Genomic DNA, 16,875 nt, shown 5'->3' with positions numbered 1-16,875 from the left:
CGATAACGAGATGAAGATGAGCGCATAGGCGATCTAGGTGAGCGAGATCTGCTTCTGGTGTACGAAGGTGATCAAGAATGTCTGCGATAACAACAAGGTGATGGTGAATATCGTTGAAAGTGTCTTCTCAAGATAGTGGTAACATGAGCCGGCATTATGAACTGAGGAAAAAAAATTTTTTTAAGATAACTATTGAACAAACACTACCTAACTAGTATATATCCTGATGTGTCTTCCGGTGATGTGAGAAATGTTGACGCGTGAGCTGAATGGCCCTGAGCCAAGGAGGTTTACCTGGGTGGTCGACAAATACCTTTGATGTCGACACCCGCGCGTCCAGACTACCGCGATGAGCCGACAAACAGCTGATCAGATGTTTGTCGGCTCAGCGCGGCAGCCATGTAAATTTAAATGAAGCGGCGATTATTTAAATCGCCGCTTCGTTTTACTATGTCGGGTAGCCTAATTTACATGCCTCTGGCGACAGAGGCATGTAGTCTAGACGTACCCTGAATGTCAAGGGAATATAGCATGGTCCGGGAGTCTTTCATGGAATGGAGGACTTTGTTGGTTTTAGATTAAGAGCTTTTGGCCCTCAAATGGAAGATCTTCCACGAATTATTGGATTTCTCGAGGGAAGGCAGAGGAACTGAACCATGAAGCCCATCTCATGACAACTGCTGTGGCTGTCGCCCTTGTGGCTGTGTCCGCTACATCTAGGGCAGTGTGAAGGGCTGTTCTTGATATTGCATGGCCCTCTGCAATGACTGCTCAAAACTGCAACATTTTCGCCTCTGGTATATCACTAATAAAAGTATTAAACTTTGGGTAATTGTTAAAATCATATTTGCTGAGGAGTGCAGCATAATTGGTCACTCTAAGTTGTAATGTGGCTGAGATGTAAAACTTTTTACCGAGCATGTCAAATCTTTTATTATCTGTCTGGTGGCATGGAGATAATGCTGCTGTTTATTTCTTTGCTGAGCCACATAGACTACCAAGGAGTCTGGTGGTGGATGAGTAAATAAAAATTCTGACCCCTTTGGGGGAACATAATACTTGCGGTCTGCCTTTTTGCAGGTGGGAAGAATTGAGGCAGGGGTTTTCCAAACAATTTTGGCAGGTTCCATGATGGCTGAGTTGATAGGCAAGGCAATTTTAGAGACAGGCATAGCCTGCAGGATGTTGGTAAGCTTGCGTTGTGTGTCCTGCACTTCCTCCATCGCAATGTTTAGGTCTGCTGCGACTCTCTTAAAAAGTTCCTGGAAAGGGGGGAAATCTTCAGTAACTGCTGAGGGCAGTGGCATGATAACCCCTTCCATCACAGACAGTGAGTTTGCATGGCCCCCCAATGCACTGCTAGGGAGAATCCACTCTGCAGTGCTGGGACGCACCGACACTTGCTGTGGAGCATCCCCAGGAACATTTCTCGAAGAATAATAATGGGGAGGACGTTATGGTCATTCCGGGTACCATGGCAGGTGGTATGGTCTTTCACAGCAGTGATTATATTGGTGAGGTGCAGTAGGAGAGGAGTGCAGCAAGAAAAAAAAAACACTCCTCTGATCGTACACAGCAAGTCCAGTCCGGTGCATTCAAGTAACAACAGAGATCTAATGTAGCCTGGAGATGTGAAAGCTGAAAACGGCACCAAAGAAGGTTCCATTGAGATAGGGAGGGAAACAACATGCCTGTCATTATTGTCAGGTGCCAGTGAGGCATGAGCAACTCTGGCTGGCTCGGTGTGGTCAGCATGCTGTGGTGCCTGTGCCATAGCCTCTGTGGGCAGAGGCATCTGTGCTGATGTCGGCACACTGGAAAGCATTGCCAAGCACTTGCGGGGCCGCTTCACTGCAGGTTCCGAGCTCTTGCCCTGTTCCAGGTCTTGAGACATCGCTTGCAGTGGTGCCGCATGACTTCTCTGGCAATGATGACTATGGCCTCAGGTTAATGCAGGGTGCTGCAGCAATGGTACCTGCCAAGAGTCTTTGCACTGAGATGCTGGAGGTGCCAGGCTCATCTCCCCTGCTCACTCTGGGGGACAGTTTAGGGGATAGTGACCTCGCCAGGTAGATCCTTTTCTTCTGGTGTTTGTGAGGCGAGGGGGAAGCAGCCTTTTTCTTAAGCGGGTCTCTTGGGGACGGAACTGGCTGTGGCAACTCTGTTGGCTTCACTGCCTTTTCAAACAACATCATTTGGAGCTAAAGCTCCCGGTCCTTCCTAGCCCTCACAATGAGGCTGCAGCAGTGGTCATATTTTTGGGGTGCATGTGACTGCCCCAGACACGGCTGTAGAACAGCGTCTATGCATGAATTGTGACCATCAGAAACAGGCATGGGGTCACTGCATAGCTGGCACATTTAAACCCCGGAGAGCCTGGCATAATAGTATGCAGTGGCCACTTGCTGAGCGTGAGGGTAGCTGATTAAGTTTCAGTAGTGAGGGATGGCAGAACAAGGAGCAATGGTCTCAAGTTACTGTGGGGGAGGTCTAGGTTGAATATTAGGAAAAACTATTTCACTAGGAGGGTGGTGAAATACTGGAATGGGTTGCCTGGGGTGGGGTGTGGAATCTCCACTCGTAGAGGTTTTTAAGTCTTGGCTTGACAAAGCCCTGGCTGGGATGATTTAGTTGGGATTGGTCCTGTTTTGGGTAGGGGGCTAGACTCGATGACCTGAGGTCTCTTCCAGCCCTAGGATTCTATGATTCTACTAGAGATTTCTTTTCATTGGTCTTTTGTTCTATTCGTTCTTTCTTTCTTTTTTGTTTGTTGTTGTTATTAAAAAAGGGGAAAATGAGGAGAGTGATGGCGAAAATAACTGTGGCGGGGGTGAGGAGAACCGAGCTGCCACTGGTGAGCCAGTTCCTCAGGAACGAGGGTAAAAACCAAAAAAATTCTTTTTTTTTCTTAAGAACAAGCAACAATGGGTAACTAACTGAGAAACACCAAAATTGATAGAACTGGCAGGAAAAAAACTGTAAAGCTGCATAAGGAGAATAAATGCCTGAGGTGAGATATGAGCTCCATCCGTGACCAAGAGCAGTAAATGAGGAACTGAAGGGTGGAAAGGGCTGCGTGTACGGGGTGCCAAACTGCCAACGGTGTAAGGCCCCTTCAGCGCATGTACAGCCCAACTAACAACTGCTAAGGAAAGCTCCAAAATGCAGCTCTGGGGATGACCCGTCACCAATGATGGAGCTCTCACGGGGACATTACCCAAAGAAGAACTTTATGTATAATATTTGTAAATAAACAAGACTGTATCAGGAAAATCCCTGGCTCTAACATCAATTTCTCCTCCTCATGGAAACAACATATAGGGCCCTGTGGATCAAAAGGGATAACAGTATTAAATTGTACTATTATATGTAACATAGTCTACTTCTCATTTCAATAATTTAGGAACTTAAGAACCAAGGGGCAAAAGTTGAGCTGTCTTGAATTCTATATTTATTACCTCCAACTTTTACTGATGTATTTGCATTTTTCTGAACTTCCATTTTATTATCTGCAACAAAATCTTCCTACGTAAAAAAAGAAAAAGAAGATACTTTGTAAATTCTATATCGGATTCTCAATGAAATAAAAATAATCATCCAAAAACATTAAACTGAACTAATCAGATTTGGCCCTAAGCTTCTAGGAGAGCCCTTGTCTTACCATGACAATGTGTAATTATTAACACAAAACCTTAACTTAGTGATCAAGGACACTCATCATCCACTCAAAATCTTAAAATACCATGTAAATAGAAAGTTAAGGGAAAGTTTCTTGTATTCTTTGCCTCTTTTATATTGTCCACAAAACTGCCAATAACACACTCCAACACTACATGAGATATTCGCTTCCACCTCTGATACAAAAAAACAGTCTGTACCCATCTTAAAACTTTAATGTCAATCCCTTCCCAACACCTGCCCCCCTTGCCCTCTTCCTCCCTGATGCCCACCTCCTCCCGACCCTCTGCCCCAGTTCTCCTCACGCCCCTCTGTACCCTCACACATGACTTGCTCCATCCTCGGCCTTCCTCATGCCCACCCCTCTTCTCCCAGCACCCACTCCTCCCCTCTCCTCTTTCTTCTCTTGCCCCCATTGCTCTTCCTCCTCCTCTTCCAGGATCACCCTGTTCCCTCCCTTCTCCCCCACACTCCTCCTCTGTCCTTTCCTATCATTGTCTCCTCTTGGCCCCCTGGCATTTGTCTCTCCTACACCCTTGCCCCTTGGTGCCTTCCCCTTTCTTCTCCTGCCCTGGCCCCCTCCTTTCCCCTCAGCCAAGCCTCTTCCTCGCCTCACCTCCACCCTCCCCTTAGTTCTCCCCCTGTCCCTTCCCTCACCTTCTGTTTTCCTGACACCTGCACCCCTCAACGCCCCTCTAGCTTCCTGGTTCTGGAGCTGGGCTGCGTGGAGCCAGGGCCATGGCGCTATTTTTAGTACCCTTGCCCCGGTCCAGGAGCAGTAGCACTGTGGTCCAGTTTCAGTCTGGGCACACAGGGCAGCTGCTCGCCATCTGTCCCCACTCCAGGAGCAGCTGGGGCTGCGTGGCGGCTGAGGTCAGGAACATGGGGAACTAGAGGTGGCTGAATAGTGCAGGTGTGCCAGGACTCAAACTGGGGCCACGGTGCTATTTTTAGTAGTGCCACCCAGGTTTCAGCTCTGGCAGATGCCATGAGGGCCACATGGTGCCTGCCCAGCTGCTCCTAGGGTGGGGAAGCCACCCATCACATGGCCCCACCCTGGGAGCACCTGGGGCCACAGCTGTGAGGCTCTGCTGAGGGGTTGGGGGCAGGAATGAAAAACTTGGTTCATGTTCGTGCAGGCACGCACCTTACAAAGAACCCTGTTAGTGACCCTTTTCAAGAGAGTTCAAATGATAAAAAGATTTGGATATAAGTATGTAGCAACCTCCAAACCCTTACATTTATTTGCTGGTCCTGTTCTTCTGGATGATCTTTGTCCAATCTGATTAATTGCGTAGGCATCTTAGAGTCTCCTTGCTTTAGCAAGTTTTTATCAATATTTTCCATTCTTTCTTTCTCAGTTGTCACTTTAACTTTCAGCATATGAAAAGGGGTTGGTACCTCACCCACATTTAGGTACATTGGCTCTCCCTCAAATATCATTGTGTCACAATCACCTTCTTTAAAACCAGGAGGCTGGTAATCAGGTGGTGTAACTACAGAAAAATGTAATTAAATATGCTATTATGTGATAAAGTGTATTCTTACTTTTGGAAAAAATAAAAAGACTGTGTTGGAGTAACACTGTTAATTTTCCAGTTTGTATTAAATAAAGCCTATTTTTTACAAAACAGAAACAATCTTATTAAAATATTAAAAAACTGAGACATCGGGGGGACTGTATTCGGACTGTATTCACTCTGTTTGCCTTGTAGTGTTGGATGTGATTCTGCTGTCCTGTGCTGTTCTGTAATAACTCTGTGTGTGCACGCACGCTTCAGTTTCCCTGAGCACTGCACACTATCTGGACAAGGAGGGGGAAGCTGGCCATGACTCAGTGGAGATATGTGCAGTCTCTCACATCCTGAGGGCCAGGTGACAGCAGAAACACCTCTGGCCCTGGAAAAGGAACAAAGGGAGAGGCGGAGCTGACACCAGGCTGGGGACTATAGGAAGGGGGGGAACGACAGGTCAGTCTTGGTTGGTTTAGGACAGTGGTCCCCAACACTGTGCCCACGGGCACCATAGCACCCGCTGGGGCATTTATGTGCGCCAGCCGAATAATTTTGGGGCCCGGCAGCCCCAAAAGGTTGGGGAGCACTGGTTTAGGATGAGAAAGGGGGCTTAGAGCAGCAAGGGGGGAACAGGGCCCAGAGATCCTGCTCCCCAAGAGAAATGGCACTGAATGCTCCTAGTTCCTATGTTAACAATTATCCTGTGCTACGCTGTGTCCCTGGGTACGTCTAGACTACATGCCTCTGCCAACAGAGGCATGTAAAATGGGCTACCCGACATAGTCCCTGGCTTCATTAAAATAAAAACGGCCGCCGCGCTGTGCTGGCTCAGCTGATCGTCGGCACAGCGCACAAGTCAAGACGCAGCTCGGTTGACAAGGGAAGCCTTTGTCGACCGCTCCTATAAACCCCATATCACGAGGCATAAGGGAGCAGTCGACAAAGGCTTCCTTGTTAACCGATCCGTGACAGATCTAGATGTACGACCTGTGAATCAAGAAACCTTCTGTTCTACCTGCTGGCTGAAAATCACATCTGGCTGCAGATGGGGATGCCGGGCCAAGTGACTCTCCCAAGCCCCTTGACATACACATAAAAATATAACCTCAAAAAAATTACTGATATAAAACTGTGATATATTCTAAAAAGTTTAATTCCAATAGCCTTTTAAGTGGGATATAAAACCAGGTCTAACTTTCCCATCCAAACTTCAGAGTTTGGTCCTTCTTTAAACCATTGAAATACACTTCTACATTTTCCTAATTAAAAATGCATCATATTAAAAAGATTTATTAAAATTTCATGAATCAAATTTCCAAATTAAGACAATGAGATGCAGTTTTTATATTATCTAAGGTGAAATCTTGACTCTGCTGAAGTCAATGGCAAATCTCCCAAAGTTTCCAATAAAGCCAGAAATGGATTTTAGCCAAAGAACTTTGAAAAATCAGTACTATGCAGAGGTAAACACATATGAGATAACTAACATCTGTTTGGCTTTAACATTCATAATTACATAAAATGCTGTTTAAATCATTTTAAAATATTTATTTATACACTAAATAAATCAAGATAATTTGGAAATAGTACCTTCATCATAATAAAAAAGCTTCATAGTCAAGCACACATCATTAGGTAAAGGGCCCAGATTCTGCATCAGAACATAAATCTTCCGAATCAGGAGGATACTTGCTTTCTTAGTGTCTGTACATGTGATGTTGGAATCATTTCTTTTATTTTTACTAGGAAAAAACAAAATATTCAGATCTTTTATGGGAACGAAATTGTTTCTAATATCATAAATATACCATGAATTACTTACAAGTGATTATAAATATTCCAAGCAAGTGAATATCACGCTATTAGGGTATGTCTACACTTGCACCCTATTTCGAGAGAGGGATGCAAATCTACACATTCAAAATTGCAAATGAAGCCGGGATTTAAATATCCTGCACTTCATTTGCATATTTGCGTTATGGCTCTATTTCGAAATAGCGCTATTTCGAAAAAAGAATCGCTGTCTAGACGCAGTTATTTCGGGAGAAAACCCTTCTTCTGAAATAACCCTTATTCCTCCTATGATGAGGTTTACCAGTTATTTCGGAAGAAGGGTTTTCTTTCGAAATAACCGCGTCTAGATAGCGTTTTTTTTTAAATAGCGCCATAACGCGAATATGCTAATGATTGCTGTGCTTTGTGGGGATATATAATGACGCCAGCCAGTGTTGCAGGCAACACAAGTGAAGCCTTGCATGCTGGACCACTAAAGTGATGGCGGCCATATGTCCCATAAGTTGTAGACAAGTGAGCACTGACACAGTAGGAGCAAGCATGATGATGGTGGTTAGATCTTGAATTGCTTTGAAATGTTCCAGAGATAAGAATGCTTGAGCCGTGATGGAGTCTAGTTGTGCCCCTATACATTTTATGATCCGAGTGGGCTCTATCATAGATTTTTGTTCGTTAATAATAAAACCAAGGGATTCGAGGGTCCGTCTGGCTAGTGTGATCATATGGGATGTCTCTTCTCGTGATCGGCCCTTTATGAGACAATCGTCGAGATAAGGGAAAATGATTACGTCCTTGCAACATAAATGAGCTGCTACGACCAACAGAGTCTGCAAGAAAACTCTGGGAGCAGCTGCGAAGCTAAACAGCAGCACACGGTACTGGAAGTAACTGTCGCCAATGACAAAACGATGAAAACACCTGTGGGCAGGATGGATGGTGATGTGGAAATAGGCGTCTTGCAGGTGGAGGGCTGCAAACCAATCGTCCTTGTCTAATGAGGGTACTATGGTGGAGAGGGTCACCATCTTGAATCTTTGCTTTCGGAGATGCCGATTCAATTTACCTGAGGTCAAGGATGAGTCTCCAGCCCCGGACTTCTTCTCCGTGAGAAAAAAACGAGAATAGAACCCTCTTCCTCAGAATTGCATTGGAATGCTTTGTAGCCCCAATGGACAGGAGACAACTGACCTCCTGTTTCAAAAGGTCCTTGTGAGATGGGTCCCTGGAGAGGGACGGGGTAGGTGGGGTTGTGGGTGAAATGGACATGAACGGAACGGTGAACCCCAATGACACTAGTTGCAACACCCATCGGTCTGATGTTATAGCTGTCCATTGAGCTTGGAACAGTCATAGGCAATGGTGGAAGAGGTAGGTGACATGATGTTTCTCCTCTGTAGGAAGGACTGGTTGCATACCCTCGACAAAGAAGTCAAACCTGCAGCTTTGTGGCCGCCTGTGTTGTGGGCGTTGCCTTGAACGGAACTGATCCGACACTCGATGTTGCTATTTCTGAAAAGTGTAATCGTACCTTCTTTGATACGGGTAGTACCTCTTGCGTCTAAAGGGGGGCGTGTACATCCCAAGGAGACAAAGTGTTGTCTGAGAATCTTTCCCCGAATGAAGGACCTCATCCGTTTAGTGTGCCAAGAGCCTTTTCTTTTCAAACGGGAGGTCCTCCACCTTGTTCTGAAGCTCTTTAGGGATTGCAGCCGAAGCAAGCCAGGACGATCTTCTCATCATGATCGCTGTTGCAGCTGTTCGTGTGGCCATGTCCACCACGTCTAGGGAAATCTGCAAACCTGCTCTTGATGAAGCATAACCCTCCTGCACCACAGATTTTAAAAGTGGCTTCTTTGAATTAGGGAGATATCACAAGAGATCTGCCACCTTGGAATAGTTATCAAAGTTGTGAGTTGATAATAGGGCGGAATAATTTCCAATGCACAGGATTAGTGTAGCTGATGAATACACCTTCCTGACAAAGATGTCCAATTTTTTAAATCCAGTGTCGTGGTCTTGTACTGTGGTGCCTTGGCTTGCTGTTGTGCCGCATCAATCACTAATGAGTTTGGTTGCGGATGATTGTGTAAGAACTCGAGGACTTTGGAGAGCACAAAATATTTTTTGTCCGCTTGCCTACTAGTTGGTGGGATGGAGGCTGGGCTCTGCCAGATGTCTTCGGCAGCCTCCATAATGGCCTCATCAATGGGGAGAGCAATCTTGGAACTTTGCTGAGGATGCAAGTTTTTCAGCAATCGATCTTGTCTGGCCTGCACTAGGGCCAATTGGACCTCTTGGGACTGAGCCACCCACTTGAAAAGCTCCTGAAATTGTTTCAAGTCATCTGGTGGGGACATATCCGCCGGGAAAACCACCTCATCAGGGAAGAGGAGGAATGGTCCGCTATAGGTGGCTCTGGTTGCTGATCAACTGCCTCCAATAACTGACCCTCTTCCGGCTCCGAGAGCTGAGTCACCATGAGTGGGCTCTGCGGAGGGGGGAGTTGGTTGGTGTCTTTGATGCTGCTGCAGTTCTGCTAGAGCAGACTGATGGGTTGGGGAGCGGCAAGAGCATGGAGATCGCTGATGTGACCATGAGTGATAGCAGCAGCGCTGAGAGTAAGCTGACCTATGATGGTGGTCGTAATATCGGTCCTATCGAGATGGTGACCTGACGCTACCATGCCGTCTGCTGTAACCGATGTGAGACAATCATAATGGAGGGTAAGAATAACGTGATGATCGCCCACAGGAAGGCGATGGGGAATATGACTGGTGTCTGTAATAATGACTGTCACGAGGCTGCAAGCAGTCTCAGTATGGGGATCGAGGGCTCCTCCGAGAATAGTAATGAGCTCTAGGGCTGTGGTGACGATACATGTGCTGCAAGGGTGAGCGGTGCAATGGAGGCGAGGGAGACAGCTCTGGCAAAAAAGTAGGAGAAGGAGAAGTACTTCGAAGTAGGAATAAGAAATCCTCCGGAAAAGGGCTTTATTCCGGAGGATCGTGCCAGTCTACACGCTTTTTTTCCGGCTTTTCCCCAAGCCGGAAAAAAAGCGGCGGACATGTTTATTTAAATCCGCGGGGGATATTTAAATCCCCTGCGGATTTCCCTATTCCCAAGTTCAAAATTAGCATGCCCCTTCTGAAAAAGGGGCCAGTGTAGATGTAGCCCTACAGTGGAGCACCCACAGGGACCACTCAAAGAAGAACCTTTTCTGATTTCTTCACAATAGGTGGTATTGGAGAGTTACCGGTGGCCTTAACATAGCCATCCTGGTTGAGAACTATGATGGTGCCTCCTTTGTCTGATAGTTCAATCACTATCTGTTGGTTACATTTCAGGGACTGTATAGTTATTCTCTGAGGGACATCTACACTACATGCTTATTTCGAAATAAGCTATTCCGGAATAGTTATTCCAAAATTGCTCATTTCGAAATAGCATGTCTACATTGCAGGGAAGCCTCAAAATTAGTCCAAGGCAGGCTTCCCTAATACAGACGTGCTATCTCTAATTAGAGCCCCAGGAGGCACTGGGGAGGAATAACTTAAAATGGCCCTGGAGAGGGGCTATTTCAAAAGAGCAGCACTGAAGCATCTATACATGCCTTATTTCAAAATAGCTATTTCGGAATAGACATTATTCCTTGTAGAATGAAGTTTACAGATTTTGGAATAAGCTGTCCAGTATTTTGAAATAACGGAATGGTCATCTAGTTATCTTGAAATAAAAGAGCAAAGTAGACGCACCCTTCACTATGGATGTGATGTTTGTAAAAGATTTCATAGACAATTTTTTTTCTAAAGCAATCAGTGTAATGATCAAGAGTATGGTTTCATCTGCTCTATGGTGTCTAGTCATCTGATTATTTTTTTCTAATGACTGTCAGTGGGGACACGATAATTGTGAATATAGTGTCATAACTGTTGTGAAAAAATCATTTGAGGAAAAGGTGGAAGAAATGTTTTACTTTTTCACAGGTTAGTATTGTATCACATGCTGTAGTGAGGCAGAAGTTCAGTCCTTTGGAGAACACAGCTAATTCAGCTCCACGCAAGGGTGGTCTTGATAAATCGATAATGTCCGAGTGCTGTATAGAGTCTAGGTTTCTTTGGCTCTCTCTGTGGCTCGAAAACATGTCTCTTTCATCAACAGAAATTGGTCCAATAAAAGATATTACTTCACCCACCTTATTGCTCTCAATAACCTGGAACTGACATGGCTACAATTACACTGCATACTGGCACTTTATATTAGATATAGTTTGAAAAACTCTTATCCTCCAATATTTAAGAGAAAGAAACTAGTACATTTCAAGCCTAAGTATGTGTACACATACTTAAAACCTTATGAATTGTGAGTAGTTCTATTGACTCCAATGGGACTACTCACAGATCATAAAGTTGAGCATACATGTTAGTGTTTGAAGGATGAGGGATCAAGTATGTAAAATGAATGAATAGTCTGTGTCCTGGGGAAGAGAACCAGATTTGTATTAAATAAGTGCTTCCTACATTTTTAATATCTGTCTTAACATTTTTTCAAAAGTACTAACCCCAAACCATCTCTGTGTGTGCACACTGTGTGTGTATCAGAAACCAAAAGGGCAAACAGAGGGCACTGTGAAATCATTCACTAGCATACTAAGCAATATATCTAGCTAATATGATACTGTACCTTTGATATATCTACAATTTAAAAGTAAGTTTCCTTACTGAACTTAATTTTAAGATTCATCTTCCAAAATCAAACAACAGGTAACAAATTTCACCAATATGCTAGCTCAACCTATTATGGAAAGATGTTAATTGCATAGCAGAGAGAAACCAAAAGGACAATACCTGGTGAAATCCATTACCGGCCCATTGTGGGTATACTTGAATTTGAACTGATAACATTCTGTAATGGTCTAAACACAAAACACAGTAATTATAGGTCTTACACATACACTACCAATTGTTAAGAAGTAAATTATGAGACGCTCACTCACCTGCACAGTAATTGATGTTCTTCAAGATCAGTGTACCTGTAGGTATTCCCCACATTAGGTGTGGCTGCGCCCCTGCACCATGGATCAGAATCTTCAAAGCAGTGTCCCTGGGGCCATGCATGTGCGGAGCCTGAACTGTGCACTCTTAAGTGTGCTGGCATTGCACATGTGCAAGCTTCCCCCCTCCCCCGCCACCAGTTCCTTCTCTACCTTGCAGAAAGACCCCCTTTGAAGAGACACCAAACTCCAAACCAGAGGGGAGGAAGGAAGGGTAGTGGAGCACCCACAAGAACACTCATCTTGAAGAACATCAATTATTGCACGGGTGAGTAACATCCTCTTCAAGAGATATCCCTGTGGGTACTCCACATTAGGTGATTGCAAAGCTGTATGTTTTAAGGAGACAGGGACTTCAGATCTGATAGAAAGGCAGTGGAGAGAACCACCTGGGAGAACTTGAGGTCAGACAATAGGCCTAGAGTTAAAGCATAATTCTTGGAGAAGGTCTGGTCCGATCCCCAGGTAGCAGTTTGGCAAATATCCGCAATGGGAACCTTGTTTAAGGGATATTGAGGTAGATTTGGCCCTAGTGGAGTGTGCTCGAATATTAGTAGAAGAATTAGTAGAGGAAGAATTGTAACAGTCTAATACAGTCTGAGATCCAACAGGAGAGTCTCTGCAACAAGACAGCTTGACCTTTATTATAGTTTGCTATAGAGACGAAAAGCTTGGGAGAGAATCTGCAGTTTTGTACGATGTAGATAGAAAGTGTTCTGCCTCTGTCCAGTATATGCATTGTTGATTCAAATAAGTTGGCATGGAGTTTTGAAAAGAATGCGTGTTGAGATGGAAGAAAGAGTGTATTTTGGGTAAGAATTTTGGGTGGGTGAGAAAGGACGTTTATCATTTAGGACGTTTATGTGAAGTTCTAGGATGTTTATGTGAAGAGTCCTTTCTGCATTGGACCATAGCGTGTGGTGCACTAGGTGTGCTCCCCATCCTGTGACAGAGGCATCTGTTGTTATGGTTACAGTAGGATTCTGGGTGAAAAAGGAGACCCCCTGAGCAAAGGTTTTTGGTTACTGTGCAACAGTGGAGGGATTACCTCACCATTGTGGGGATGGATAGGAGTTTGGAAACTGGGTGTATATTTGGTTTGTACACGCTTCTGAGCCAGTTTCATAGGCACCACATGTAAAGACGTGTGCATGTTACTACAAAGTTGCATGCGGTGATGTGCCCCAGTAATTGAAGGCAGCTGTGGGCCGTTACTCTGGGACTGGATTGTAGCTTGTGGACCAGTTCCCTTATTTGGTGAAACTAGCCTGTGGGAAGAGAGGCAGTGGCTGTTGTAGAGTCCAAGTGAGTCCCTAGGAATTGTATAATCTGTGATGGAAGTAAAGTAGACTTTGTTTTATTTGCAGACCAAGACATATGAAGACAAGCATCATGATGGAGGTATTGCGTTGGGAGTCAAGTTTGGAGCGTGCTTTGAGGAGACAATCATCTAGGTAAGGAAATATAATATTTTGCTTTCTTAGGTAGACCGTGACACCTGATAGTACTTTCAAGAATATCCTCAAAGCAGTGGATAGGCCAAATGATAGTACCTTGTATAGGTAATGGTTGGGACCTAAGACAAACAGAAGAAAACGTCTATGAGTTGGGTGAATAGAAATATGAAAGTATGTCTCTTGCAAATCGAGGGATGAGAACCAGTAACCCTGTTCCAGTGCTGGGATAATGGTAGCAAATGTCACCATCTTCCGCACATATTTATTTAACTCTCAAATCAAGGATTGGACATCATCCCTCTGATTTCTTCTCTGTGAGAAAAGAGTGGGAATAAAAGCCCTTATATACTGGAAGGGGACTGTTTCTATAGCTTCCAAGTGGAGAAGGTGTTGTATCTCCTGTTGGAGAACAGTCTCATGAGTGTGGTTCCTGAAGAGGAATGGGGTAGGCAGTCAGGAAGGAGGTGTAGTCATAAAGGGAATGGTGTAGCCGTGCTCAATTGAAGCACCCATTTATCTGATGCTATGGATAACTAATTATGGTAAAAAGGTAAGAGGCAGTGCTGAAAGAGTTTATGCGAGGATGGTGACAATGGAGAAGGCGAGTGGTTTTTGGAACCCTCGACACGTCTCAAATCTGCTTATTGGGCTGCTGAGATTGTTGCGTAGTATTGGAAGGTCGGTGATGTCACTGGGACCTATTCCTGTTACACTGTTATTGTTGTTGGTCCTGCTTAGGGCAGTGCTGGGTATACTGGGAGTATCTTAGTCAATACCTAAAGTGTCTCCTCCTAGGTGCGGGATTATGGATGCCAAGGGATCAAAGTGTTGCCCTAGAGTCTTTAATTGTATGCAGAACCTCATTGGTTTGGCTGTAAACAATTTTTCACAGTCAAAGGGGATATCCTCAATGGTGGATTGGATCTCTCTGGGGAAAGAAGCTGAGTTAAACCAGGAGGCTCACCTCATGATGACTGCAGTAGCCGTGGACCTCACAGCTGTGTCTGCCGCATCAAGAGCTGCCTGCAAAACTGTTCAGGAGATTGTGTGTCCCTCAGCAATTACGGCTTTAAATTGTTGTTTCTTTGCCTCCGGTATGTCGGCAATAAAGTCGCTAAATTTGGAATAGTTTCTGTGATCATCTTTGCTCAGCAAGGCTGCATAATTGGCCACTAGAAACTGCAGCATGGATGACATATAGACCTTACATCCAAATAGGTCGAGCCATTTACTATCACAATCGGAAAGTGTAGACCTGAAATGTTGCTATTTACTTTTCTGGTGGGCAGCCTCCACAACCAGTGAGTTAGGTGCAGGGTGAGTAAACAGGAACCCAGAGCCCTAGGGTTGGACATAATATTTTCTGTTCACCCTTTTACATGTAAGTGTGGTGGCGGCAGGTGTTTGCCAGATGGTTTTAGCTGGCTCCATGATTGCTGGGTTAATAGGTAGGACTATTTTTGAAGATGTTACCAACTGGAGTATGTATATAAGCTCATGTTGGTTCTCCACAACCTTTTGCAGCAGGATGTTGAGTTCCGAAGAAACATGCTTAAAGAGGTCCTGGAAATGTGAGAAGTCATCAGCAGTCGTAGGAGGAGGGGGCATGATGGCTTTGTCGGGCAAGGAAGAGGAGTTAGTATCTAAAGATCTGTCCAGAGTCAGGTCTATGTTCTCTTGCTGACACTGTGGAGCTGGTGATTGAGGTGGAGGGGAACTATCTCTGCGATGTGGCATGATTTCTGGTAGACAGATGTCTGTGGTGTGAGCCCCATGAATGCCAGTACTGCCACTGCAGCGGATAGGGTATTGGAGGTGGCATCCATGGGTTTCCATACCAAGGGAGCAGGTCTCTTTGTCTGGTATATCTTGTGTGAACTCTGGTGGAATAGATGGAGTACAGTAGTCAGTAGGAGGAAAGTTCTGAGAGAAGAAAAATACCTTCACATTATCATCGTCCTCCTCGCTCAAAAATTGCTCCAGCGAGAGCAGATGAGTACCAATTGTGCTGGTGATGTTGGAGGTGACTGCATGGTACCAGCGAGCATCGTAGAAGCGGTAGATACTGGCAGAGGTGCCTGCGGTGCCGTTGTGACATTCTCGGTGCCTGCAGTGCCATGTGCTGTGAGGCAGGCAACTTGAAGCCTGTGGCCTTGGCACAGGATTTCATTGCAGTGCTGGCATTGCCAGAGATGCCCAGTGTGTCATAAGTGCTGAGGCATGGTGCTGCAGATGTTCTTGGCACTGAGACTGATGGTTATACAGTGCCAGAGGGTTCTGAAGAAGCTCACTTTTTCACGGGCTTTTTATCTCTACAAGATTGAGAGGCCTCAGAATCTTGCCCTGAGTCAGAGGCAGGGCGTAATGATTTTTCAAGTAGTATTAATTTAAGATGGAGATCTCAGTCCCAGCGAGCTTTTGATTTTAGTTTTGAGCAGTGGGGACATTTTTGAGAGATATGGACTTCCCAGAGGCAATGGATACATTGGGAGTGCCCATCGGAAACTGGAATAGGATCATTGCAAGAGGAGCAACATTTAAATCCTGGAAAGCCAGGCAGTTTAACTAACTAAACTGAAATGGGAGAGAAAGGGCTTTTTTTTTTAAACAGGGGAAGGAAGGGGAAGTTACTCACCAGGTGTAGTAACGATCGTTCTTCGAGATGTGTCCCCGTGGATGCTCCACTGAAGGTGTCAGGCTCGTCCCGGCGCCGCTGATCGGAGGCTTTTCATAGCCGTAACCGGCCGGACCGCGCATGCGCGGCAGGTTTCGCGCGGTTTCTTCAGTCACGCGGTCCGGCCCCTCCGCCAGTTCCTGTCACCGTCCGGAATCTGTAATGAGACAAAAGAACAGACCCGGAGCGGGGAGGAGGGCGGGACGTGGAGCACCCACGGGGACACATCTCGAAGAACGATTGTTACTACACCTGGTGAGTAACTTCCCCTTCTTCTTCGAGTGGTCCCCGTGGGTGCTCCACTCAAGGTGAGTACAAAGCAGTAGCCCAAATGCGCACCGGGTCAATGTTCCTCCATAGAGGCTAGAACCGCGGACGCTACAGCTGCATCCGAGGCCCAACGTCGTACTATAGCGTAGTGATGAACAAAAGAAGTGCTAGAGGACCAGGTGGCTGCTCGGCAGATGTCGCTGAGAGGTACGCCTCTGGCAAAGGCAGTGGAGGTGGCCATCACTCTAGTGGAATGAGCAATTGGTTGAGAAGGGAGAGGCCTTCCCTTGAGCGAGTGACAGATCGAAATGCAATCGGTAATCAATCTAGCTATGCGTTGACTGGAAAGAGGATTGCCTTTAGAGCGCTGTGCTATGGACACGAGTAGTCTGTCCGTACGTCTCCATGAGCGCGTTCTTTCTATATAAAAAGCGAGTG

The 16,875-nt window shown here is 45.5% G+C and overlaps 1 protein-coding gene across 2 annotated transcripts in view; it reads right to left on the bottom strand.

The window, feature by feature from the left end:
• HORMAD1 (HORMA domain containing 1) overlaps nt 1-16,875 on the bottom strand; it is a 58,790-nt gene that overhangs the window by 28,626 nt on the left and 13,289 nt on the right. For both annotated transcript variants that reach the window (XM_075907336.1, XM_025179851.3), the window contains exons 8-11: nt 11,831-11,898; nt 6,783-6,934; nt 4,918-5,174; nt 3,459-3,525 (exon numbers count right to left, since the gene is read on the bottom strand). In XM_075907336.1, coding sequence (XP_075763451.1) covers nt 3,459-3,525; nt 4,918-5,174; nt 6,783-6,934; nt 11,831-11,898 — 544 coding nt within the window. The remainder of the gene's footprint in view (nt 1-3,458; nt 3,526-4,917; nt 5,175-6,782; nt 6,935-11,830; nt 11,899-16,875) is intronic.

Source organism: Pelodiscus sinensis, chromosome 22 (assembly GCF_052426305.1).
Source record: "Pelodiscus sinensis isolate ZL-2025 chromosome 22, ASM5242630v1, whole genome shotgun sequence".
NCBI lineage: Eukaryota > Metazoa > Chordata > Testudines > Trionychidae > Pelodiscus > Pelodiscus sinensis.
The sequence above is the reverse complement of the archived record's forward strand: the minus strand, read 5'-3'. Positions and strand labels throughout refer to the sequence as shown.